Source organism: Macadamia integrifolia, chromosome 4 (assembly GCF_013358625.1).
Source record: "Macadamia integrifolia cultivar HAES 741 chromosome 4, SCU_Mint_v3, whole genome shotgun sequence".
NCBI classification, from domain to species: domain Eukaryota; kingdom Viridiplantae; phylum Streptophyta; class Magnoliopsida; order Proteales; family Proteaceae; genus Macadamia; species Macadamia integrifolia.
The window spans coordinates 1,200,172-1,226,354 of NC_056560.1; the positions used below are offsets into that span (position 1 = coordinate 1,200,172).

At 37.7% G+C, this 26,183-nt stretch overlaps 2 protein-coding genes and 1 long non-coding RNA gene across 7 annotated transcripts; 1 reads left to right on the top strand and 2 right to left on the bottom strand.

The window, feature by feature from the left end:
- Positions 1-5,725: 5,725 nt before the first annotated feature.
- On the bottom strand, positions 5,726-12,001 carry LOC122076832. 5 transcript variants are annotated; one of them, XR_006139598.1, is made up of 4 exons: positions 11,827-12,001; positions 11,074-11,144; positions 10,572-10,776; positions 5,726-10,477 (listed from the first exon to the last, which is right to left on the bottom strand). It is a non-coding gene; the product is annotated as an uncharacterized LOC122076832 (long non-coding RNA). The 5 variants fall into 5 exon arrangements; XR_006139596.1 differs by having other exon boundaries at positions 5,726-6,506; positions 9,346-10,776; XR_006139595.1 differs by having other exon boundaries at positions 5,726-6,506; positions 9,314-10,776.
- A 181-nt stretch (positions 12,002-12,182) lies between these two features.
- Positions 12,183-17,334, top strand: LOC122076830. The gene is made up of 6 exons (XM_042642415.1): positions 12,183-12,477; positions 13,555-13,915; positions 15,359-15,429; positions 16,470-16,568; positions 16,677-16,858; positions 17,022-17,334. The coding sequence occupies exons 1-5, from the start codon at positions 12,229-12,231 to the stop codon at positions 16,785-16,787; spliced, it is 891 nt and encodes a 296-aa protein (XP_042498349.1). The 5' UTR covers positions 12,183-12,228; the 3' UTR covers positions 16,788-16,858; positions 17,022-17,334.
- A 140-nt stretch (positions 17,335-17,474) lies between these two features.
- LOC122076829 (E3 ubiquitin-protein ligase ORTHRUS 2-like) lies at positions 17,475-25,614 on the bottom strand. The gene is made up of 9 exons (XM_042642414.1): positions 25,014-25,614; positions 21,284-21,816; positions 21,004-21,129; positions 20,076-20,175; positions 19,903-19,964; positions 19,679-19,781; positions 19,274-19,421; positions 18,479-18,696; positions 17,475-18,371 (listed from the first exon to the last, which is right to left on the bottom strand). Exons 1-9 carry the CDS (start codon positions 25,491-25,493, stop codon positions 17,787-17,789), a joined length of 2,355 nt encoding a protein of 784 aa, XP_042498348.1. The 5' UTR covers positions 25,494-25,614; the 3' UTR covers positions 17,475-17,786.
- Positions 25,615-26,183: the final 569 nt, after the last annotated feature.

Consider the following 26,183-nt stretch of genomic DNA (forward strand, 5'->3'; position numbering starts at 1 on the left):
AAGGCAAACATCTTATTTTTCAACCCAATAAGAGTTATACCAGAATATGTCGCACCATAATGAGTGAACAAATAAGAAATAACGTGTTTGGTAGTTTTTCAACAATTAGGTTTGATTATGTTGATGTTCTACCAAAAAATAGTATTTTATTCAAATGCCTCTTGAGTGTCCAAATGTATGTAACCAAAAGTACACATACAACCCTTTATTATTATTATTATTATTAGTATTATTATTATTATTATTATTATGTAGAACCTAGTCAATAATGGGTCCCAATATATTCTCTCATCATAAAATACATGTGGCAAACTATATGAGAATTTCCATGCACAAGATTTCATCATGTTTAAAAATCACATCGAACCCATGATAGGTTTTAGATGGGATGTATTAACTTATGGATCAATTTCGGGTTCCATCTAATCAACCATAGACCTTCTCTATCAAGCCTTTTCTTTTATATTTTCAATGATTGAAGGAGAACTACAGAAGTTGAACCCTTTTAAAAGTCGAAATAGAGGGTCCCATAGGCCGCTAAGGGATTGGCATCCCAACTCTAGAAACGACTACTAGGAGATGGGAGTGTGATGGGGGAAAGGGGAAATAACAAGATGTACACACATTCGATGGAGGAGTGAATCAAATAAGTGACCTCTTTTTGAACTTAGAACAGTGATCTACTACATTAGTAGCCACCACCACACCAAGAGGCACTTCCCCAAACTTATAACCTAGCTGAGGCTATCATAAGACAAGTTGACTGAGGGGTTTTGCTTTCATTTGATTTATTAATTTTAGGAAAAATATTGGTGTCATTATGCGAAGTGAAATATAACGTTTCTCTATTTGCTATATGTCATTGTATAGCATTTCATTGATACATTTTCATTTTCAAATGGAGTCTGATTCCCTTGCACATATGCCTAGCAAAAAGGTCGTGGTCCGAAGCTGGGCACATATGCATCATAGCTCCTCTTCATAAAATGAGTAGGAAAATTTGCTAAATTTATAAAAGATGTAATTTATATTTTATATTCATTTTCATCCGGTGATATTTAAGAAAGATATGTCGTTTGGAATGAATGTTTGAGCCATTTTATTTATGTATTTGAGCTAAAATTTGACCATTGAAATAAATTTTTTATCCTACTTCACATAGGTTAACCTATATAAGTCCAAATGACAAATAATGAAGCGATACATAAGCATAATAGGCATAAATGAAGGCTAATCAGAAGCTGCAAGTTTGTAGAGAAAAAAGACACCCAATGGGATTTGGGATTGGAAATTAATCAGATCAGTAGGGGAGGGGTTATGTTCAGCAATGTAAACAAACATCCCCATCATTCCCACTCATAAAAATTTAACGGTAGTAGCCAGATGTGACAGTCATGGGAGCCAAGAAGTACTGCAGCTAACCAAGCCCAATTATGACATTGAAGGAAAGCACCTCCGCTAGCTATTTTACAACAAAACTGTCAAGTTCATAGGCTTGGGCCATTGGGTCATGGGTAGTCATGATAACTCACTCACACACCCAACTTGCCAACTGCAAATTGTAATCCTCCTCAACAGATGGATGACGCATTCCAAAACTAAGCGGAATATATGATGGCGCGCGCATGCTCCATCAATCAAAACTGGACCTACCAGAACATCAGCTTGGTGGGGTTCCAGGCCCTACACAATATATTAGGGGATTCTTCCATAAACATGCCCTACCACTTTGTCCACTGGATTATCCATCCCCATTTCGTCTTGAATTTCCATAACATTCTAATCCATCGAGATGATGGGACCTATAACTTAAAAATAATCAAAATAAATAAATAAATAAATTTCTTGGGAAGTTATAATCCTACATTTATTTATTTGAGACTTTGGATGTGTATTCTATACATATGTTCACCTTATAATTTAAGTTTTTAAATTAGATTGAACATCGATGGACAAGTGATCCACACCACACCTTAAGTATGTTAAAATTACATGTAAGGATAGTTAAGATATTGAGAATTATACAGTTACAGGTTCATGCATGATATGCATGTGATGAGGAGGGTATTTACGAGAGGGATTGAGTGTGGAGATGCCGAAATTACACATGAGGAATGGAATTAAATGGTGGGTGTTCAATATTAGTGGTGCTGGGGAACAAATATCAATTATGAGACACTTGTAAGAGACTAATAACAACATTGTTCTTACACATAATCAATGTTAGTTAATCCATGTCATCACATGCAAACTGGCTCTTTGAAATTATAAAATGGTACGTAACATGGAACAACAAGCTAGCTAGGAAACCAAAAAAACACAGAGAAGCTAGCTACTTTACTAGGGCAACCAATACTTATACTGATTCCCCACCACTTTGACACTTAACCACAGACCAACACTAATATTTATATATACGAAGTTCCCTTTCGAATTGATGCGGAAGCCGGAAGGAGACAAAAAGAAGAGTGGCTAGTACTTTCCTTCTCCCTCGTGCTATGGAACTCTACCTTCCTTTATTTCAATTCTCTTTCTTTCTTTTTTTTTTTAATTCACCTGTGTTGTGTTATTTCACTATGGATTTCTCCCTCCAACACTTCAACTCGATAGATAAATAGATAGATTGATTCTGAACGTAAAAGTGTCTAATTGTAATTGATAATGGATAGATTGGAAAGGTAAGAAGGGACAAAGACAAGTATATATTTAAGGAAAGTAATGAAGAGGAAGTGGACAAGCTCCAGATTATAAGTAAAGGGATGTGATCCCCAAGTAAGAGATGAGGACATGAGGTTCCAAAGGCATATTTATTTTGGGGTGGCGTGGTCGGGAATTTCAAAAATTTTTTTTTTTTTTTTGGATACGGACGTGGCGGCAGCTTTATTTTAAGAAGCAAATTACAGATGAATGTGGTCAGTTCACTTTAGTTCAAAGAAAAAAAGCGTTGAATGTGGGGCCCCGAAGATATAGATAGATACATGGTATATATAGTATGATATGATTATATTTGATATTTGATATGGACTACTGATATAAGGATAGACTGACAAAGGAGAAGAAGAAAAGAGAGAGGAGAGATCTAATAGATCTAATGCTTTGCGGCCGGGCAAGTGGTAACCAGTAACCACCTCCTCCTCCTCATCCCAATTCCCGACTGATAGCGACTTTTTTGATTGGTGCATGTTGTGGGGCCCTTTTTTATCTCCCGTGGAGTATGATGATCATTGCTGCTTTCGGCTCCAAAGTCAAATATTACGGCTTTTCTCTCACTTTTTTTTTTTTTTTTTTCTTTCTTACGCGACAATCCCTTTCCTAATTCCTAACATTGCTTCTGAGATGTGGATACCAACTTCTCGTTTCTACCAAAATAAATAAATAAATACAGTTACCGACTATTTGGCCCAGTCTTGGTCGGGTTTAATTGGACTTGGCGGGTTTTAGGGCTTATATCTTTGGACCGTGACTTACTTATTTAAAAAATGAATCAATCTCATGTCAAACTTGATCGGATTTCAGGTTTTAATTGATTTTCTCTTAATCATATTAATCGGGTTATAATCAAACCTTAAAGGCCCTTAAATGGACCTTAAATGATCTTTAATAGTCCTCGATTTAAGATACTTTAATATATTTTATTAAATTATCAATAATTTATAAAAGAAGTTACACTTTTTACATTCAATAATTAATAAAATTATCAATATATACTATATTTTGTCAAAACAAAATCAAAATATATATAAATGGTCAAGTTAAACATGTAGGGTCGAGTCAGACTTGTAAACAGGTTGGGTCGATCGAACACCCGTTGGGCTTATCCCTTGCACCGTGTACCACCTGTTTATAAATGGGTCGGGCCTAAGCCCGACAGGTTTAATAAACGGTGTAGGTCAGGTCAATCTTTAAATGGTCAAGCCCGGTTGGTCTAACCAGTATGGGCTTGGGATTGACACCCTAGCTGCTGGCATCATCTCATTTATGCTTCTGTTCACATGGAATATGATTCGAGGTTTGTATAATTGAAATGGAATCGAGAATCGGTATCAAATCCGATCTGGTTAGGATCGATACTAGATCAACATATAAGATTGTTTTGCCATCAAAGATATCAATTTCTGAGTGTGTATTTCTACAAGTATACCCTTTGTTCGTAGCATTTCCGTTCCAAAGGCTACCCTTCTAAGAACTTGCATTGTGCAAGTCTTCATAGGCTAGACAAGGTCTCCTATATAAATGATCAATCAAGTATTAATCTTTAATCGGAATACAATAAACGGATTAAAAAATGTCAGGTTATTAATTCATCAGGCACCTGTCAAATAACCAAATGTCGGGCTAGGCAAAAGCGGATTAGGTTCACGTATGAGAATGTATCAGAACGACTCTGATCCGTGGATTTAGAATTAATTTTCTCTCTTTATTTAATAGATTCTAAATCCATGGACCAGGGACGTATGAGAACATTCTCGTACGTGAACCTAATCCGTTCACCTCTGGCTTGAGCCCCACACATTTAATAAAAATGTTAGATTGATCTCAAGTTTCCCGACTCAATCAGTCCTACTGGTACAGGGTGGAATTGACACCCCTATGTCAGCCATCCCTCAACGTGAGAGGAGTTTGTGTTAATCTCACATCTGATTGTGAGTGAAAAATCTAATATAACTGTAAAAACCATCCTCTCATAGATCGGTCTTCTTCTGAAAAGATTTTTATTGGATCAATAAAAGACACAAGATGATATATGGCATTCTTGATAATTGGATGCTTAGAAAATTTGATTAATGATGTAAATGGTTCTAATACGTTGGTATGTATTTGAATCCGCATCAGATCTGGGCCATCGTAGAAACATAAATAGGGTCGACGACGGAATGGACAACGAAACTTTATGACACCGTTTTCGTACACATTCACTTGCATCACATACACAAGTGCTTTCTGAACCGTGAAATAAGGTCACCCGTAACACGGCTCTCCCACTTGAGTTACCGCTCTTTGGCCATACACACACCAGTCTAGTATTGCTTGGTGTGAAACCTCAAAAAACTTGCACCCTCTTTTGCTTTTCGTATTCTTTTCTGTGCAACTGAGCAATCCTTGTCATCCTCAAAAAACTTCACCAAGAAAATTTCACTGAATATCGATTCAGTGTTTTTCTCAATCTTCAAAAGTCTCAGTTTGTAAACAATGTAGATCGCGGCCATTCCAAATCACAATCTATTAAAAAGCATGTCCCTGATTTATTATACCCTCCCCTATATTAACGGATTTTTCCGGTGGCCATTATTCCTGTCTCAGGAAATTGACAAGCTTAGTTCGTCATCATATGATTTCCATAAAACAAACAACCTTCATAACAATTCAATTGACTCATCAAAAGCTTGTGAAAGCCAATATATATATAATTCCATTGATGGTTGAATTATCAACCATCCATACTAAAATAATTCATCCCCACAGAAACGCCGTGCACTAGGACATGGTTGACGAACCTGTAACTGCATCTTACATAAAAAATGATAACTGAAAACTCATTATTATTATGGAAGGATCAGAAAGCATGTGGCCGACCCATTCACTTGGGATAAGGTTATGATTGTTGTTGTTGTTGTTGATCAGAAAGCAACTAAAATTCATCCTTGTAGATACATGGACAACCAAAATGCAACAAGAATGAGTAGACAAAAACTTGTAACAAAAATTCTTCAAGAAGTATGTAGAATTTTGGGAAGCAAAGTAAGGTGCCAATATAGGAAATAAGGAATATCATCCGATTACAACCTGATTTAGTATACTGCTTTTAAGCATTCCTTAGCTTGCGTTGAGAACATTTGATTTCAGATGAAAACTCCCATTGCCCCTCCCCCCCCCCCCACCCCCAATTCACTCAAACAAGATATAATATTACTACATTGATGATGATTGTTTAAAAATGGTCCAGAAACACAACACAACTACTACTGACAGCAACATGGTGGACACACATCCTAACCCAAACCTGCAAGATCACACCCCATGATGACTCCTCAATGACCCTCGGATCCGCCGTGCCTCCGGTGCAATGATGGTTTTGCTTGCTCTTTCAATGGTGTTTCGCACCATCTACTACATCTGCTTATCCCAAAAGCTCGAGCGGTTAAGCAAGGGTCACAACAATGTATAACAACACACATCAAACACCCCCCCCCAATGCAGGTCCACACAAACACAGCTTTGCATGTGACACAGTCACGTGGCAGCAAAAGGCACAAAGCTTAGGGACACAACACAAACCCCTCGCACTTATTATGGATCGAACACCCAACCTCATAACTCTGATACCATTTTAAAACCGTTTATCCGAAAAGCTCGAGCTGTTTGTTAAGGATCACAACAATGTATATCAACAGACATCAACATAGCTAATTAGCCATATCAAAAAACTACCCTGGATGTTTGGTAATACACATGGTTCTCTCAAACTTATGCTCCAACACAAGTATTTGTCATTTTGGGTGGAATTCCTAACAAAAACAGAAAATTATACAGCTTCAATACTATGGCACAAATAGGGAACATCAAATTAAAAACCAATAAATATGGAAAATGTGCTCTACAATGAAACTTAGCTCAATATTCATCTGAACAACTGCAAACTAGATATGAAGAAATGAAATGGATTTACTACTAATGGCCTGATAGTATGCTTGCACTACAACCCTCGCCAATATCCCAGATCCCCCTACAATTATTTTTGCAAGAATCCTTGCAGCCTGCCACAGCCGCATGAGTTAACCATCAAATATTAAGCAAGGGCATTTCTTGTTAAAAGCAATGTACTTCCTAAACCAAAACACAGGGTCTTTCAAACTATTTAAAGGTGAGGGTTCTCTAAGTGGCCCATTTGGGAAGGAAACTCTTAGCGAGACCTCAATATATGCCATGTGCTAGTTCAGGTGGGGCCTAAATTGGTGGACAAGTAATACCCAAGCTCCCCTGCTAACATGTAAAGTTTCAGAATTTTTCAAGTGGCAAAATAGAGCTTTTGAAAAATCCAAGACTATAAGAGAGTGTACAGCAGTAGTTGGAATAATAGTTGCCAAGCATGGACCTACATGGGAATGCATGCCAATACATGGGAGGGAGGATTGAATTAGGTTCTAACATTTGACACATGGCCAATCTACACCATTCCTCACCCTAGATATCCAACAGTAATATTACCACATCACTCTTCCACATAGAAAAGAGAAACCTTTCCAAGCAGGATGCTTAGAGGAAATTTTCCTTTTATTTGCATATAATACCAATATTCAAATCCTATGCAATGGCATGGACCAAAGACGCTTCACATTGCTGTCTGATTTAACATTTGCACTCATGCCAATGCTACAAAGATATCAGGAAGATTGAGAAAATGTTGCCTTCCTACAAGAAAGGCTACTCATGTACAGGAACTATTAGAGATATTTGCCAAATTCTTGACCCTCCTAATTCCTACTCGTTCCCTGTGGCTTCTGTTGTAGAATACACAAAATTGTGGAAGGAATTTTTTTCGGTGTGTAAAGCAAGAGGGAATCACCTTGCAACTTGGAAGGAAGTGAATAATCTTAACGACACAGATGGCACAAGTTATCAAACTTTACAGTTGGAGGATATAATTTTGGTAAATCACTACAACTAGGACAATAAATGGAACAACCATTCCCCACTAGTATGATAGTGAAGTAGACATAACAAGAGGGTCACTTTAGGAAGCTCCAAGGTCAAAATTCTCTAATGTTGGTAAGCCGGTTTGGATGAGTGGTAAAACAACACAGATAAAATCGGGAATGGACAAATTAAAGCTAATTTAGGAGTAGCTCTGATACATAATAAGTTGCAAGAAATTCATTTGTAGTGGTATGGACATGTACAACGGAGGCCTTTGAATGCTTCAATACGGATGGTTGATTTCATTCAGAATGAAGGAGCTAATAGAGCCAAGTGTAGGCCTAAAATGATTCTAGAAAAAGTGGTGAGGAAAGACACCTATAGCTTAGGACTAGCAACAAGTATGGCTTTGAATAGAGCTGAATGGAGAAAAGGGTTCCGTGTAGTAGACCCCATTTAGTCGTGATAAGGCTGAGTTGAGTTGAATATATGGTTGTAGTTCAATCATAGAGGAACAACTCCTGAACCTAAAATAGTGAAGTAGACGCAATCACTCCTCCACATGGGAAGCCCAAGGTCATGTTTGTCCATGGGAGCAGGCTGATAAATGGCTTTGGACAGAGACCCAAATTTTGTATTTGTACTCTTACCCATAGACCTCACTTACTGAAAAATGCCTTTCCCGAACAACTTCAACAAGGAGTCTTTGGGATTCTGCAGATTGACCATGCTTAAAGAATCAATGTTGTAAGTTTTCTGGTTTTATCATTTTCTTCTTCTTTTTTTTTTTTTTGATAGATTCAGAAAAAAGATAAAAAAAAAAAAAGATACATTTTTTCTGGTTCATATTATATTGGAATGCTCTGATAAATAATGGACATATGTTTTCTATAACGTTCAATTAAGGAATTCACAGTTTTCAAGGCTTCACAAGGCATCCAAGCTCTTTCTTAGGTCCAAGGAGACAGCATGCCCTGTTGACACTTCCGTTGATTTATGTTCATTGCTTTGTTTTTCAATGAATATACTTATATCAATCCTATACTTTGTTTACTATCTGTTAATTTTTTTCATATTAGGCCATTACTAGCAGAATTATATCATATTGCACTGATATGGCCTCTATGTAGCATATATAAACATGATCCTATAAATTTATCATAGCTATATGCAGTCACATATGGCACACCTAGGTGCCTATCCAATGCCTTGGGTCACCTAGTCGCCTTGACAACTATGAACCTAGAGTTCAACATTTCCATGCGTTATGTGCTTCCCTGGAGTCTTTTGGGATTGGTACGTCATAAAGATAAATTTGCAGTCTGCTGTAAATTTAAAGGAGATAGACCCTGGAGTTTTCAAAGACAAACAAGTGTATTTCCATAAGATTGACTCCTTACTATTCTGCCAGTGATTGTGCATAAAGAACCAGTGGCTGGTTGTAAATTTTCTGATTCCATATTCAATTGTAATGCTCTAATCCACAGCCTCCAATAGCTTTTCATCATTTTCATAAATCCATAAAAATAGTGTACACTCCTCTTATACACTTTCCCACAGACAAAACAATACTCTAATTTCACAAAACAATACCCTAATTTCAAACATAGAGAGGTCAGAAACTAACCCTTCAGAATTCAGATTTCAGGAAACCAGAAGTTAAAAAAGTGTGCCATACCATGAGTCAAACTGCTATGGAATTGCCCTTACATGTAAATGACTTCAGGCTCAAAAATAAGTCTGTTTATGTAGGGTTCCAGCCTTCCAGGAATGATGTCTACAAAAGCAATACACCAAACAACAAAATTAATTAATAAGCATCTATTACAGTGAGATAGCATTTTAGGTGTGAGGGAAGTTGATGATCATGGACAATCTCTTTGTACTTGTCCTCCTCACTTCTTTGTTTCTTTAATCCAAATCATGCTCTACTCTGCACTCGTTATTATTATTTATATAAGAAAATAAATACAAACACAGAATCACCATTTCAGTTCTAAAGTCGGATTTAAACCTCAGGGTCATACCAACCAATACTCTGCAAGAACCATGAAAAACTCTTCTTCATATTTCAGTCCTTTGCTTTCCAACACAACTTGAAACAGAATAAGAACAAGAAGTTAAATGTTGATGAAACAAATACTACATGGCAATAACAGACACAGGGCTGATGCAAGAAGTTATTCCCACAGCTTATTCAAGCATATGATTCAACTCTATCTAAATCAGGGCGCAATAATAAGGAAAGGGGGGGGGGGGTGGAGTGAATGGCTCTAGATAGAAAATAAGGTTTTGGAAAAGAGTTTAAGGGGAGAAAAACAAAGTAGGACTAGACATGTAGGAATATATGTTAACATCTCTAGCCTTGAAGATTGGTCTCTGGACTTGATCTTAGATCTTGATATTAGGGGCATGAAATGAAATCAAATGTAACAATTTGACAGGAAGACAAATACAGAAGGACAGGAAGAAAACAGAGACTCGTATTTCTGTCAAATAAGACCATTGTGCTTTTTCTTTCCTATACAAAAAAGAGAAACCATTTTGGTTTAAAGATCAAACTATCTACTTGTATCTGTCAACATTTAGGCAGCATTTAGTATAGCTTTCATGCCTCATTTCTCATTTTCTTATTTTCATTATATATATTTAAAGAAAAAAAGAATGAAATGAAAATTTCATTTGGTAAATTAGGTCATAAAATGGTGTTCAATGTAAAATCAAGTAATCTCCTTTTCCTCCATCTGCTCTTCTTTGCCAATGATGAAGACATGTCACAATTGATCCAACCTCAGCCAGAATTGAGCCTGATTAAAGGCCTTTCTTACACCGCTTCATATCCCTGTTCATGTTGTCTCTTACCAGAATTAAAAATCAGAAACTGATCTCCACCATTTAACAAAGTAACAATTAACAGAGTTGCGGTAAGAATTCACCATTTATGACATGATAGAGACAAAGTAATCTGCAGTTACTTCTCCCAGTCTGATGGGTGGATTCTCGGAAATCCCCCAAGGATTTGATCTCAAACCAATGGAAGAGGTCTACAATGGTTTCCGTTCTGAAGAAGCAAAAGACGGGAAGAAATGCATTCTAGGGTGGCACTGATTTCTTGAGGTAGAATGATAGGTAGCCAACAACCTACATGGAGGTTCAAGAAATTAAGACAACAAAAAGCAAAAATAGTAGAACATGTGGAATCAGGAGAAAAATTCTTCTAACATTTCTTGAGAATGAAAAAAACACATCTAAACCCAATTCTTTACTGTTTTTAGTGTCTTCTTTTTAAAATGCTAGAAAAACTAAAAGGGCTACCAAACAATTGATTTTAGATTCAAAACCATTCCGGGTCCAAAGTGAGAACTGAGAAACGAAATACTATACTAAACTTTGCCTTGGTATCGAAGACTCGAAGTTATTTTTCAGAGCCAACCCCACCTCAAGATGTGCTATTCAACTTCCCCAAAGCCTCCATCAGCACAGCCGAGACAGCGATGGATTCTCTGCCCCTGCAGGAACAGAGTGACAGATGTTTTGAGAATCCAAGAAAAGATCATGGCTAGTACCAATCATACTAATTTGTAAACCATACGCATTGTAATGAAATCAGGTATGTCACCATCAAATTCCTTTCAGAAGGTAACACAAGTATCATAATTGGCTGGCTTATTATAGCTCGAGAAGGCTGCAATTGCGTTTCCCTTGGGGACCCAATGTTTTTCCTTTGCATCTCTGTCTTGTAAGTGTTGTTTTCATGGTTCCACACAAAGAGCTTAATATTGCGATAGTCGGAAATCCTCTCTCCCCATGATGAGATTCTTTGTTTTACATAATAATCAAGACTCTCATTACTATTTGGAAAGGACATATCGTATTTCAAATTAAACCATTGTGAGCTATGCAACTTCTCCCACATCTGAACGAGAGAGACAGAAACAGAGACAGAGACAGAGAAGAGAAATTCTAAGACATAATGGAGACGAACACATCAAAATCAACGTAATCCAGTTACACCAAATTAAAGTTAACTGAACAACACAAATGCTTCAAATCAATGAACCGTGTACATCGAATTACGGAGGGAAATAAAATTTACAAAGGAAAAGCATCCCAGGATCACAATAATTTCAGCAAAAAACAACTACATAGATCGGAAGAAAGAAAAGAGGTCGCATAAGCTATTAAACTCACCCAATGTCTACTAACACAGTTTCCATCTTCAGCGAGTTAGGGTTCATCCGTTGCAGTTTTACACTTTTCTTTTTTGGTAATATCAGTTGCAGTATCTCATAAAAAAATAAAAAAAAAAAATTTCCGCTGCAGTTGCACTATTACCTTTGACCTTTGAGAGGCTCTGTGAGTGTGAGAGCAAACCGGTCGATTTATATAAAAGCGAATTTTATGGAATAGTTTGGAATCGGACCGGATGGTCGAGCAGGATAGAAGGGAAATAAAATAAACTTGCGCACGTGGCACATCTACTAAGTCGGTTACACGTCAGCACGGTATGTGGGACTAATAACTAATAGATTAACACCACAAATTGTTTTCATCTTCTAGTGATCAGTTAGTAGTACTCTTGAAGTTGAAAAAATGGCTGCGCTCTTGGCTTCTGCTTCTGCCTTCGTCGTTCCTCTGAAAGCTCAAATCTCACCGATCCGTAACGATGTTTATGGTTCGAGGCCTTCCCTCCGTTTCTATTCCTCATCCTCCAAGGTGAAGTTTCGAATTGGATCCGTGAAGTGCCAAGCTATCGGAGAAAGCTCTCAGACTTCTTCTGATCAAACAATTTATCAAGGAACCTACGGTCCCTGGACAGTTGAGCCTTCGGATGTTCGTGAGGTCTGGTTTTTTATGATTGCTTTTTGTTTCAGCTACAGCTTTTTGTTGCAATTTTTTTTATCCTTTTTCCAATTCAAGTAGGGAATCACTTCGTATCGGAATCTCTCTCTTTTTTCGTTTCTATGTTAATTGAACTTGTTTTTGAGTTTCAAATTGGTGAATGGACCGACTTGCACTAACTCTGCATTCCTTTTATACCATCACTGATTGAACTGAATTTTAAGTTGGAATTGGCTGCAAAGAAATAAATTTTTGTAAGATTTGCTTTTGTTGTTACCCCGTTGAGATTATAAGTTTCTTGAGAACATGTTTCTGTTGATTTCCATCATTTTTAATTACCCATCCGTGGGTTGCCCACATGGTTAGGGCGAATTGAGGATTGTGTGGATAGACACACGGTCCCAGGTTCGATTATCCATATGTGCATCTGCGATTTAAGTGAAGTTTGTGGTGGTGGGTTGCTGCTCTTGTCTCCCCGAGGATTAGTCGAGGTGCACGTAAGCTTGCCCGGACACCAACTAAACTATCCTATCAACTTGCTCTTGGCCTTGGATACTCTTTGTTTTTGTCATTGCTCCATTTGTTTTTGGATACAAACCGTGCAAAAGGAAAATTTTCAGGTAAGACTAGAAATAGGATTTAGTTTCAAAATGCTCCTAAAAGGGACAGATATTGTAAGTAAATTCAGTTTGAGAGACTTGCTAGAAATTTTTTAATTTTCGGACTGTCGAAGTGGGGAAAGCATACTAGCTGATGTGCTTGGAAGGATGAGCAACAGAAGATGGATAAACCTGGAGAATTTATAAATTGAAGACTGAGGAGTAGTTGCAATTCTTGACCCCAAAAGATACAAGCGAATTAGTCCAGAAAGGAGATATGGGAAAAGAACCATCTAAACCCTAAACCTGATCAATTATTTACATAGAAGATCTAACTGCTAAACTCATCCCCATGCATATGACGCATGAGGGTAATCACTTCCACACAGGACTTCTCCCACCATGTTTGAAAATCAATCCACCTTTTTTAATTGATTAGTTGAGCATTTTTACCTGACAATTTTGTGGTTTATGACAGGTACTGTTGTATAGAACAGGTTTAGTGACTGCTACTGCATCGTTTGTCATTGCGGCTTCAACAGTTTTTGTACCGGACACATCATTCAAGGAGATTGTAGAGCCATATCTTGATTTGTTATATACACTTGGAGCTGGAGGTCTGGGCTTATCATTGTTCTTGATTCACATATATGTTTCTGAGATTAAGCGCACTCTACAAGCATTATGGGCACTTGGTGTTGTTGGATCTTTAGCAGCATATTTAAACCTTGCCCAGCCAATTGGAAAGAGCTTAACTCTATACGTCATTGACAATCCAACAGCAGTGTGGTTTGTTGGGCCTCTCTTCGCAGCTCTAACAGGACTTGTCTTCAAGGAAGGTAACACCAAGCATCTTGTATTATTTTTTCCATAATGAGTCAGTTGAGTAACTGTTATCCTGGAATGAGATCGTTACATGTCCAACATAATCATAGACTCATTCCTTCAAATCTTTTTCCATGTAAATCCATGGAAATTTAGCATAGAAGCAATTGGAAAAAAAAATCTGTTCAAGAATTTTCTAAAATATCAAAATTAAAATTAAAGAGGAAAAGAATATCAAAGAACAAAGTAGGCAGGTTTCCCTATTCCATACCTGACCCTTTCAAAATTATCCATAAGCATAACCAATGCACCCCAAGAAATATTCATTGAACTCTCACTAACTGTACAAGGTAACTGGGTGGGTAGCTGCATGTAGCTAGTACAGGACAGGTACGAAGGGGCTTTTTCAAACACCATACTTGAGCCATTAGGGGTGGAGCAGGATGTGTAATTGCTAATTAAATTTTTGTTGATTTTTTCAACTCATCATAAAATCATTTGCAAGCCTGTTAACATAGTGTTTTGCAAGATGTCTCTGACTCTTGTGATGTCAAAAAAAAATTCCTTTCTCAGTGTATCAGTAAGTCATTTTTTGTCCTCTAATTTATTTGTGCTTCAGGTGATGTCATTTTCTAGAAAGTGTAGAGGCTGGATCATTCTTTCATAGTGAAAATTGTCCATTTCCCTTTCAAAGTAATTTGAGTAGATTTTTTAAAGGTTCTAATTTCCCTTTTTTATTATTTTTAATTTCCTTGTATGCGGTGTGGACTACTGTCCTTTTTTTTCTTTTTCTTTTTTTTTGGTATCATCAGTCTTTTTCTCATCAATTATAAACTGTTTTGCAAGTATGGAAAAAATATAGCACAATTGTGATTGATGTGATTCTGTAGAATTGGAATACTATACATGTTCCCTGTACAAGCCATGAAAGAGTGGGAAGCATCTATATCAGTAAGTTTGTAAATGCATTGGGATTTAGTCTCATTAGTATAACCAGTGCATTTATGAACTTATCTCTTTCTTACCCTAATTTCGTGGCATGGACAACAGTTTGCACAAAAATTGCCATCAAAAGAGAATCCTAGTTGGATCCATTATATGCTTGTATAATACTCTCTTTGCCACTGATCGCCAGAAGACTCCCAAAAAATTTTTGGAACATGCATTTGTTTGCTTCTCAATGAATGGAAAAACTATCCTAGGAGCGATCCTGGGATGATGTTCCCAACAAATTATGTGTCCAACAAAAGAGGTGGGAAAGATTTTGAGGGAGACCCTGTCCCTCAATTTTCTTGTCTTTCTCACCAAACAACATTAGGGGAACCCATTTCCTTACTTTTCCCCTCCCAGAAATCTTTCTTTCAATGCAACTAAACATATCATAACTTATTTCTTCCATGAACAAGTAGTAATCTTGCAGATTCTTCTCTTTTTTAATTCTGGTTTGGCTCAAACAGGCCTCTGCTATGGAAAGTTGGAAGCTGGTGTTTTGACTTTCACTATCCCCACACTTCTTCTTGGGCATCTGGTACTTTCCCCTGAAAATCTTTCGAACATGTTTTTTTCTATCTCTATTCCGATCTTTATCAATTAGCTAATCAATGCATGCTCAGGGGTTGCTGAAGGTGATTATTTCCTAAAAACATCCACATTGGCAGGGATATAACAGATTTTTTTTTTTTTTTTCCCAATCTTAGGAACAGAGATTTAAGCATCATCCCTATAAGAACCAGAATTGCATTTTGCCATTAAATTGGTACTTCGCCTGGTGCACATCCATATAAGTGGCCGATACAGGGTCAGATGAATTGGGCAAATATTAGGTTTTAAGAATGAAGAATAAGATAAAGAAAATAAGAATGACAGAGGAAAGAAACAGGAGAGAGACTAGGAGGAATTTCAGTTCCTACTTCCTGGTTACTAATGGGACTCGCATCAATCTTGAACTAGATAGAATACTGGAACCTTACCTGGCTCACCACCAACATTCAGAGGAGTCTCGTAGCTAAAAACTTGAAGTTGTAGAGAGTACTCCAACTTTTCATTACCTAAGAAAGTAGATATGTAGGTATATACAGGTTACAAGATACATAACATTCTGAAATTTTAAACCATAGAAAGTTAACTCCTACCATTATCTAAGAAGAACAGGAAATGAATTAGAATAAATCTAGTTAAAACCCAGGACTGTGACAACCATAGATTTGGCTGTTCAACCAACTCAAAGTGTGCCTAGATTCATTTCTTTACGAAACTAACGTAGAGGCCTCTGAGGCCTATGTATGTAGGCCTTTAAGCCCAAAGAGACTGGCCATTCAATTGATTCATTCTTATTATGTTTAATCTGCGAGTAAAAGAAAAAAAGAATTGGGTACTGCAAGATAACATTGAAACAAACACTACCATCATGCAGTTGGTAGAAGACAACTACTGCATCTGCACAATGTTTGTCATAATCACCTTTCATATGTAAACTCCAACTTCACTATGCCTCTAACATGTAGAATTTGTTTCCTACCCCTTATCACTTACGTTAAGATCATGACCGGCCTCACTTGGAACATGCAGACCGGTTTAATGGATGATGGAGTGAAACTTGGTCTATTGGGTTTATCGATGGCTCTCTTTGGCATATTTGCAGCAAGGAAGTTCACTCAGCCAATTAAGGTTCTTTTTTATTAAGATGATCTCAAATTCCGTAATTTAACTCCGTTAACCTAGTCTTCCAGTCTCTGATTACTATTGATTGTTAATCTTTTATTTCTCTTATTCAAGGATGACATTGGTGACAAATCAGTGTTCATGTTCAATGCCCTCCCTGAAAGTGAAAAGAATGTTTTGCTGGAAAAACTTGAGCAGCAAAAGTTTGGCCAGAAGCTTAATTAGAAAGCACAGTAAAGCACCCGTTCATTATATGAACTAGGATGCAACAACAGCTCGGAAGGAAGATCATCAGGGTATGCATACGATTCATAAATGTATTAAAGCTTCTTCATTACCACATTATTATCATGACTATTTTGAATTGTCATTGATCAATCACTTTGATTTCCCATTATGTTGAACACCTGGATTTGTGGATTTGTTTGCTTTACGGTATGCTCTTTGGTCATTAAACAGATCTCATAAAACACTGGTTTGCTGCACTCGTCAAATGTGTCAAAAATCGTTATCCCCCCAACCTCCAGATTCTGCGCCATGCGTTGGCATTTTGTAATATTTCAACAAATTCCACATGAATGTTGGCCAATGATACAGTTGCAATGTTACTGGCTCATTTTAGTTGTTGTAAGTCTTATCATGTGTAATACCATTTCCTTCTTTTTGATGGGTAAAACTCAATTGTAGTTGCTGTTTAACTATCATTAATAACATTCCTAGCTTGATGTAATGGTGTGGTAAAACTCAATACAGTTGCAATGTTACTGCCTCATTTTAGTTGTTAGTAATAGTCTATCATTTTGGTCATTCAGATTTGCACAAAGAGCAGTTATGGATATATAATCTTGAATGACGGGATCATAGATACAGTTCTATAATTCTACTGTTTCAGTAGTCATCTGTCCTATAACATGACAAATAATAAGTATATATTATAGCATTTTTTTCACACAAAAAACATTGTATCTGAAATTTGAGAAATTATATAAACTGCTTCTTAGCATCATTATCCATTCAAGTTCTACATAGATGAAAGAAATGCCAAAGCAGCAGTAGCAACAGCAGCCAGAATGGCAAATCCCTCCAGTGTTCTTTGGAGGGAAAAATAAGAAGGCATCAATCAGCTGTTGCTAGTTCCAGTTATAGTGAAGGGTCTTCCAACTTATCATGGAAGAACTTCCGCTGTCAAAAATAGTTAAATGTTTTCACCCACAACAATGAAGGTCATTCAAAGTCATCACCATCATCAGATCGAACATTAAGAGGACTTGATGGTGAATCATTTCCTTCATCAACCACCTCCTCTCTAGCTTTCCGTCCTCTGGTGACCCTAACATTCTGCTTCGATATGTCATTTCCTTCATCAGCTTTCTTTCGCTTATTGCTCCGCTTAGGTGTTCTCTCAACCCCAAAAGCCTGCGAATCTTCTCCAACATCTGTTGATGTTTCAACCAGACCAGCACAAATTTCAGTATGTACATTCACAGCATCAGGAATCTCTCCAGATATTATTATGCCAGTCTCAACCTTTTCAGTAACCTTTGAGCAATCCCCACCATCAGCATTCTTTTGCTTGCAAGTCCATTTTTGTTTTTCCTGTACACCTTCCACATCATCGGATGAATCTTCAATGACATTAGTTTCGTCATTGCACATTTCATCTATCGACCCAACAGTAGAGTTCCCAGCAAGACTACATTCTTCACTGCATTCTTCAGCTTCATCACATGATTCCTCAGCATTTTTGGACGCCTCCTCATTACTCTTATTTTTTAGAGTCTCTATGACATTCATAACGTCTCTATTGACCTGTAATAATTAAAACCCTCATAAATTAACTAGTTGGAAATCTATTTCTGATCTTAGCATATGTATAATAAATCATACAAATTACATCCACAGTAAAAATATCATACCTGTGGGTTTTGAAGGAAATCCGAGATGTCATTTGAGCAAGTTGGGCATTTCATGATATTCTTCCGTGCCCTAAGTGTCCGTCTACCCTCACAGGTCCTCTCCTTTACAAAAGTCTGACCAATGAAGACATTCTCCAAGCAAGGCTTGCAGAAATTATGAGCACAAGGAGTTGTAAGCGGAAGAGTCATCACATTCCTACATATCAGGCAGCTGAATTCTGCATGAAAACAGACATTACATCAAAATTAACAAAAGTTCAATAGAAATTACAATTCAATTTATAAAAACCAAATTCCCCTATTCCTCTTTTTCTCTTTTACATTGAGAATTTCAATAACATGATCGCATCCAATCAAAGACTACATTCTTCATTTACTTGTTGACTGATGGAACTACACAAAGAACAGGACGACTTTCTCTATCCTAGAAATGTTATTTATGGAAAGTACCTAACTCCAGCTTCATTTCCCACGGATAACTGAAAATAAATAAGCCCCGTGAAACAAAACCCTAACTAAGCCCCCACCATCCGTTCCTAACAGGAGTCGACGCACATTTTGTGAACCCCTAAGGTTCAATTAGATTTAAAATCATGGAACAGGCCTGGGGACGGCAATAAATAGTCATTTTAGCATCGCCCGAATGAAATATCAAACTTGATACGGGGCAATTATTCAGAAGCCATTTTCCCTTATTAGCAAGGAAAATGATATAGCATCTTTGAGGACTGCAATGAACAAAGTCAATAGCAAGAGTGAGTAATTGGACAAAGAACAAAATCTAAGGAAGCAAACCTTTTAGGAGCTTCTCCTTTGCCGACATTCTTTTTGCCTGTCTAATAGCAGCCCTCATCATCTTTATTTCCCCTGGAGTTCCTGTGGCCACTTGTTTTTTCCTGCTGGAAGGTGGTGGCTTCTTCCATTTCCAACTATTATCCTCCTCCTGCAAAACAAAAGCCGACATCTAAGAACGGGACATGAAGACGCCTCAGCTGCAAGATGAAAATGCGCCATCCATATGTGATTTGAAAAAACCACAATCAGTCATGTAATACAAACTTAACTCATGTATCATTTACATTGCTGCAGCAAATAATATGTAATATAGAGTCCTTGATGGTTGCACAGGAGTGGAGCAAAACTTAAAGAGTTGCCCATTAAAAAAAAAAGAAGAAAATATGAGTTGAAACATTTGCTCACATCATAATCCCAATTTGGGCTTTCTTTCCTTTCCGTTACATCCGTTGCCTTCTTAAGTTCAGGAATTGAAGGAAGAGGTCTTGGGCAGTCTCCATGCTCATCACTACAGATAACGAAACAGAAGAATTTACCAAAAGAGAACTTTACAGGCCTATCAAAAAATAGAAAATTTCCAACAAAAGGCTACTTGGGAGTAATTTCAGGTTCCTGGAAAAATCACAAACCTTGTCCACGGTGCAGGTTCATTGTCACATCGAACAAACAGATACCTGCAAACCTTCTTACCCTTTTGTTTGGGGTGGGGGGAGGGGTTCAGTAAAAAAATCTGGCCAGAAGAAAGGCAATATATGACAATTCAAAAATTAGATTTCCCACCAATTCAGAGAGAGATATCTACCTGAATTCCAACCTTACGCCAACATTTTTCAATCCTATAAACACCATCATACCGCACCCCAGTTTCTGGGGCATAAGATGATCGTTTCTCTTTGTGAGACCTGTGCATAAGAAATTGAATAAAATGTAGGTCAAACTAATCTTGATTCACTTACAAGTATTCACATGACGGAATTGAAATAAGAAAATTTAAAACACACATTCACAACCACAATAGCCTTTATAGGCACAATGATGCCTTATAACAGTGGTCATTTTTACAACGTAATAACATCTTAATTGTCTAAGAGACCAGCAGTGATAAGACTTCCAACCGCATATATTACAACTTGTTCACCTTTTAATAATTAAAGGTGGGATTTTAAGGACCTTTCATACTCAAATTGGCTTGTAAGCTATGTATATTCTGATCTCTTTTAATCTTATTAATGAGATCACTTTAGAAATAATAATAAATAACAAATAACTGATAGCATGTGGCTTTTGGACTGGGAGTGAGAATAAACGTTCCATGGTTTCTCTTTCTACATATATGTAAACCGACATGAAATGGAGAAGACTAGTTACTACTTTCCTGATTACCAATTTTGCTGTACCAGTAATCACAGAATGTTAGGTCTTGAAGTATTTTAACAATACCCAATGATGCTTGATTCGTGTATCACCCCTTCAGATTACCATAGACAATTAGTACGGTGGCTCAAGGAATGTTCATCTTCATAAGGCATTTGATAAAGCTAGAAAACACTGATTTGGGACCTACCATAGCACCCCCCCCCCCAAAAAACAGAGCCTAGTAATCGTCCAGTTCTTAATTGGACTCTAAATCTTCATCTGATGCACACAAACCAAATAATCTCTACGCATTTTAACAATTTGATGTGTTTTTGAATGTACTAGCATGAAAGCGGAACCAACATGAATCTTACCTCACCACTCGAACTGGGTATCCTCTCTTGCAGCTAACACGAAGAGACTCGTTCATACTTTTGAACTCCTGATCAAAGGATTGCAGCTTGTTCGTGCGCTTATTTCCACTCAAGTCTCTACCCCCACTACCGATCATAAGAGTAAAGAATGACAATGTCCAACAAAATAATAGGAATCAGCATCGACGAGATAAATACATAAAAGATCCAAAACTTGTAGCAACAAAAATGAAACAGCAACTAATTTCAAAATGAAAATGAATTAAATGCAGGAACAAACCTCCCCGTGTAGAGGAACCACTCCCCATGATCTTCATCATCTTCGTAGCCCCCGGAAAGTGCCACTGACTGAGCACCATAATCCGCTTGGCCGGCAATCCCTGCAACATGCGGAAGGTGGGCCCCCCATTGCCGGCATTCCATACGGTCCTCCCAAGATTCCCCAACCAACACACCTTGCTTCCTGATGGGATCATTCTCTGCAAGGATTGGTCCAAAATGATCAGGCGGCACCGTAACAAATATCTTCCCACTGCATGCATTAGCCTTTCCAGTCTTCTTAGCCCTCTCTGTAGTAAATGCCTTATCAGGTCGATCTTGGTTGTGTACAAAATGGTAGACCTTCTGCGGTCCAGTTTGATCTGTCAAATTTGACACTTTAGCCATACGAATGGCAACGACAAGCGCTGAGTTAATACGAGGTTGACTCGCCATCTTGTCGGGGATGGTCCGACGACACTTCACACAGGTACGCTTTCCCTGACCCACCCATCTCTGGAAGCACTTCAAGCAGAAATTGTGGCCACAGGGGGTCTGAAACAGCAAAATAGAATTAGCATCATCAGCACACGCTCTTACTACAACAAAAACACAATCGTGGGGAACCTTAACAGCTATTACTATCGAATTAACATAATTAAACAAGCATAATTATTCACATTCAGGCAGTGTGTTTTTAGTGGCTCCTGTTTCAATGGAAAATATTTCGTCAAAGCAAAAGGAAACCCAAAACACATTTTATGCATTGTAATTTAAGCAACCATACGTATTCTATCAAGATAGCAAAATCCGAATCATTGGTATAATTTCCATACATGGAATGACAAAATCACATGGTATAGCTTAACTTCTTCTAGTTCAACCATCCGCAAATGTGCTTATTCTGACGTATGGTCAAAGAAAAGATTACTGGCACAGAAATTTAAAAATAATTTATATAATTAAAGATTAATTTTTAGGAACAATGTAAACATTTATCAGTCAATTCTGGGTGTGGAATCAGCATGAACCCCACCATTGACCGGAACAACAATCCAAGATTTCGCCGCATGCTCTAAAGCTCTTGATTGCGTAGGTTGCACATTAAATGTGAAGATAAGAGAGGGATGCAAAGTCGCATTGCATGAAAGAAGTTCGTCTTTGTCAAAAAAAAAAAAAAATGAAAGAAGTTCGTGAAGCATCAGACACTGACTATCGTGGGGGAAAATGGCTACATTTCCACCCAACTTCAGGAATAAACAAAGTAAAGACATTCCTCGAGAAACGCATAAAGGATAATTTTTCAAAGAAAGTCTGTTTCTACTCGGTGTAATCGATTAACGACAAGGCTGACCCAATCCGTGTTGCAGGATTTGTTATCCAACTATTTAAAAATTGGTTTCCGCTGCCAACACAGCGTCCCTGCACAAGATGGATGGGGATGGAATTGGATTCCACTGCCTCAGAGAATTGTAATCTGTGGGGTCCAGACATGTTACTAACAGAATGCCATTCCGTGGGCATGATACCAAGCGAATGGGAAGAGAGGAAACAAGGCAGCTAGGCAATGCGAGGAATCAAGGCAGTTAGGCAATGCACCCTCGCATCATGACCGACCATGTGTCACTCAAGAATAAGTAATGTCCCTGCGTCTCGCGTGTCGGCAGGGACACTATGCTCCCCGTCTGCCCTTTGTTCGGGAAGAAAAGTAGAAGCGAAACAAAGGGCTAAAATAATATAGAAATCCTACTCGAAAGGGAGGCAAGCCCTTCAAATTCAATAGCTGTCACTAAATGGGTTGAAATTTTTGTGCATATATGGATCGTTCTATTCATTTATAAAACTTTATTTTAATTTAATTTACTAAATAATAAAATAAGACATTGAAAAAAGTCACTGGTTACAATTGAATGCATTGACCGGTGAGGATATGGATCGATCCAAATCCAAGAAAATACAATGAATTTCGCTCTGAATTTCAGATGGGACCAATCTACGTCTATTCTAAACATCCCATCCTTAGAAGTTTTGTCACGCTCTCCTAAAATTAATTTGTGCAGATCAACTTCGAAGTGCAGTTGTGGGTCTCTCTGAAAATAGTTTAACCAATCTCCCCCATCTCTCAACAAATTTCTATTTTATTTTTTCTTGATAAATGATAACCTAAATTTTTCTTGATAAACGGTAACCCAAATATTCATTAAAAAAAAATTTCTTTTCTCCACTGCTTAAAAGAAACGCTCACCTACTGAGCCACAAGGTCAAAGTTTTCCTTGGTTGAACGATGAGAGGGTCAGGACTCAGGACCCTCCTCTTTCCATATCTATCCTTCTATCGGTGATAAAGTCAGTAGTCTTTACAATGTTGATACTAATTTTTTTTTTCCTCTATTTAGGCGTGAGACACTAGCTGGTACCTACATCTAAGAATTGGGATCATCTCCGCTGATTTTTCGTCCATCGGCCTTCTAACCTCTCACAGGCATATAGTCAAGCAGCAGATGGCGGGAAAATCGTTAAAGAGGATTCGGATCCATCTAAGAGACATGTATGAACGTTCATACATGAGATTTATGTCAATCCAAGGGAGGATTTTGGATTTGCTGCAAAGCTAATCAGTTCATGACTCACACTATCGACATCAGCTGTCTATGTCGATTGTCGCCTGGAAATGTAGAAAAGGTTCGCATAGGATTTTATTTCTGAGGATAGAAATAGACCCCCCCTACCCTTTCAGCTATTTCCACTGAAAAAGGAAAGAAAAAAAAAAAAAAAAAAAAACCAGAAAAATCCCGGTAAGACTGAAAAGTTGCTGTGTGCTTCTCTTTCTTGACCTCGCCTGTGCAGCTTAAAAGGAGTTGTGATTATTTTAAGGGGTTCAGTGTGGTAATTATGGAAACAAGAGGGACAGGTATTGACAAATGAAGTGTCCGTTTAGACGAACGTCCGTTGTGGGGATCTGAACTCAGGCCAAATGTGAGTTACCTTCACCTACAGAATTGGGGATCCGTAACACAGTCGGCAGCAAGAGGCGATACAAAGTCCGATCCCCCCCCCCCAAAAAAAAAAACCAAAATGCTTGGCAAATAAAGATAATAAATCTATTCGTTTTGAGCAATAGATAAAACAACATTCAAAAACAGATCAATCACCAAATAAAACTCAACAAAAGGATAGGAACCATCCATCCTACTCGAAAATGGAAGCGCCAAGTATATAAGATAAAAAAAGGTAGGGGAAAAAACAAACCTATCGAAAAACGTTATATTATATCACTGTCCTAGTTCGTTCCTCTGTAGAACTGTTAGGAGAGAATCATCAGAACATTAGCACAAAGAAACTCCGTCAATTTCTGAAGAGCATGGTAACTAACAGAGCAACTCTAGTCGTGTTTGTCACTTTACAATAAAAACAATCTAAATGACTCGAGGCTTCTTAAGATATTGAAACTAGCAAATCATAGATGGGAGCAGTTAGAGGACTCTCCGATGACTTGAGACTGAAAAGAGGACATCGTGTGTATAGCTCTAACACCTCAGCAGAAAACAGAACTGGATTGTAAATCGGTCGCTTTCGATCATAATATTAAGAGAAAACAAAACCGTGAAGTCTCCGGCACCCACAAAACCGATTCAAAATTTCATATAGAAAAGAACACCAAACGAACTTCAGCAACTAGCAAATGAAACTTTTGGAAACCTAAAGAAATCAAAAACTTGCAGAAAATAGATAGGGGATCAAAATTATACTAACCGTAACTGGTCTATCGAGCAACTGCATACAAAACGAGCAGTTTAAGCTTTCGTCTAGGACGCCGAGGACATCGTTCGTCTTCCTCTTCTTTTTCAACTTGGCATCATCGAGATCCGGCGATCGACAGCCTCTGGTCATGAGCTCCTGCCGTTTTCTCGCTTTCTCCTCTGCCGTTAGAGATTCATCGGCCTCAATTGCTCGAATCGAAGCGATCAAATCGCTAGACGGCTCAGACACGGCAGATGCTAAGGGAACTCCAACAGTAGGAGCCGAAACATCGTCTGCGGCCGGAGCACAGTCGGGACACTCCCACTGGAGAGCGGAAGCTAGGGTTTCCGGACGAACAGAGAGACATCGAAGATGCCATGGAGTAGCGCACGTATTACATATAAGCTTATCGTCATCCGCAGGCTTTTCCCTGCACAACATACAAATATCATCCCCATCGCAAGGGAGTTGACGATGATGCGTTGTCGCCATGGATGAAGTGAAGAACACACAATGGCGATCGTTTCCAGTTGGGAACTTGGGACGGGACCTTTGGGTTCTTAAAGGAGGAGAGAAGCGGCGAGGGCGGAGTTTTGAAATGACATTAACTTTTCAGACGGGTTTTGAATTTCCCTCTTTGTTTTCCATAAGATTTTCGGCGGTCGTCTCTTTAATTCATCAAGATTTTCCCCGTTATTTACCAAAAAAATGAAAGATTTTCACTGTGACGTGGATTTCTTTTATTTTTACCATTTACCATTTACCATTTATGCCTTTATTACTTAAAAAAATGAGTGCTCCTCCACCGACTTTGGTAGAAGGAAAAAAAAACAACAACGCTCTTCCTATAGGATGAAAGTTCAAAAGTGCCCCTTGTGATGATAAACTGTTTTCCAAAAAATTTGTAAAATTCCATATCCAAATTAATCAACACATTTCAATCACATTAACTTGCATTTTGAATCCATGATTGTGGTGGGAGTGTGGTACAAGTTCATGTTCCTTTACTTATATAACAATGTGGTTCATTTGAAATCTTTATTTCATTGTATCAATTTATATGTATGATAAAAATAAATTTTATGTAGTTAAATATATTTTTTTGTTTATATGGTATACTATATAAAAATATTTTCTACACATTGACGATAAACTATATTAAAAAAAAAAAAAAGGCACAAT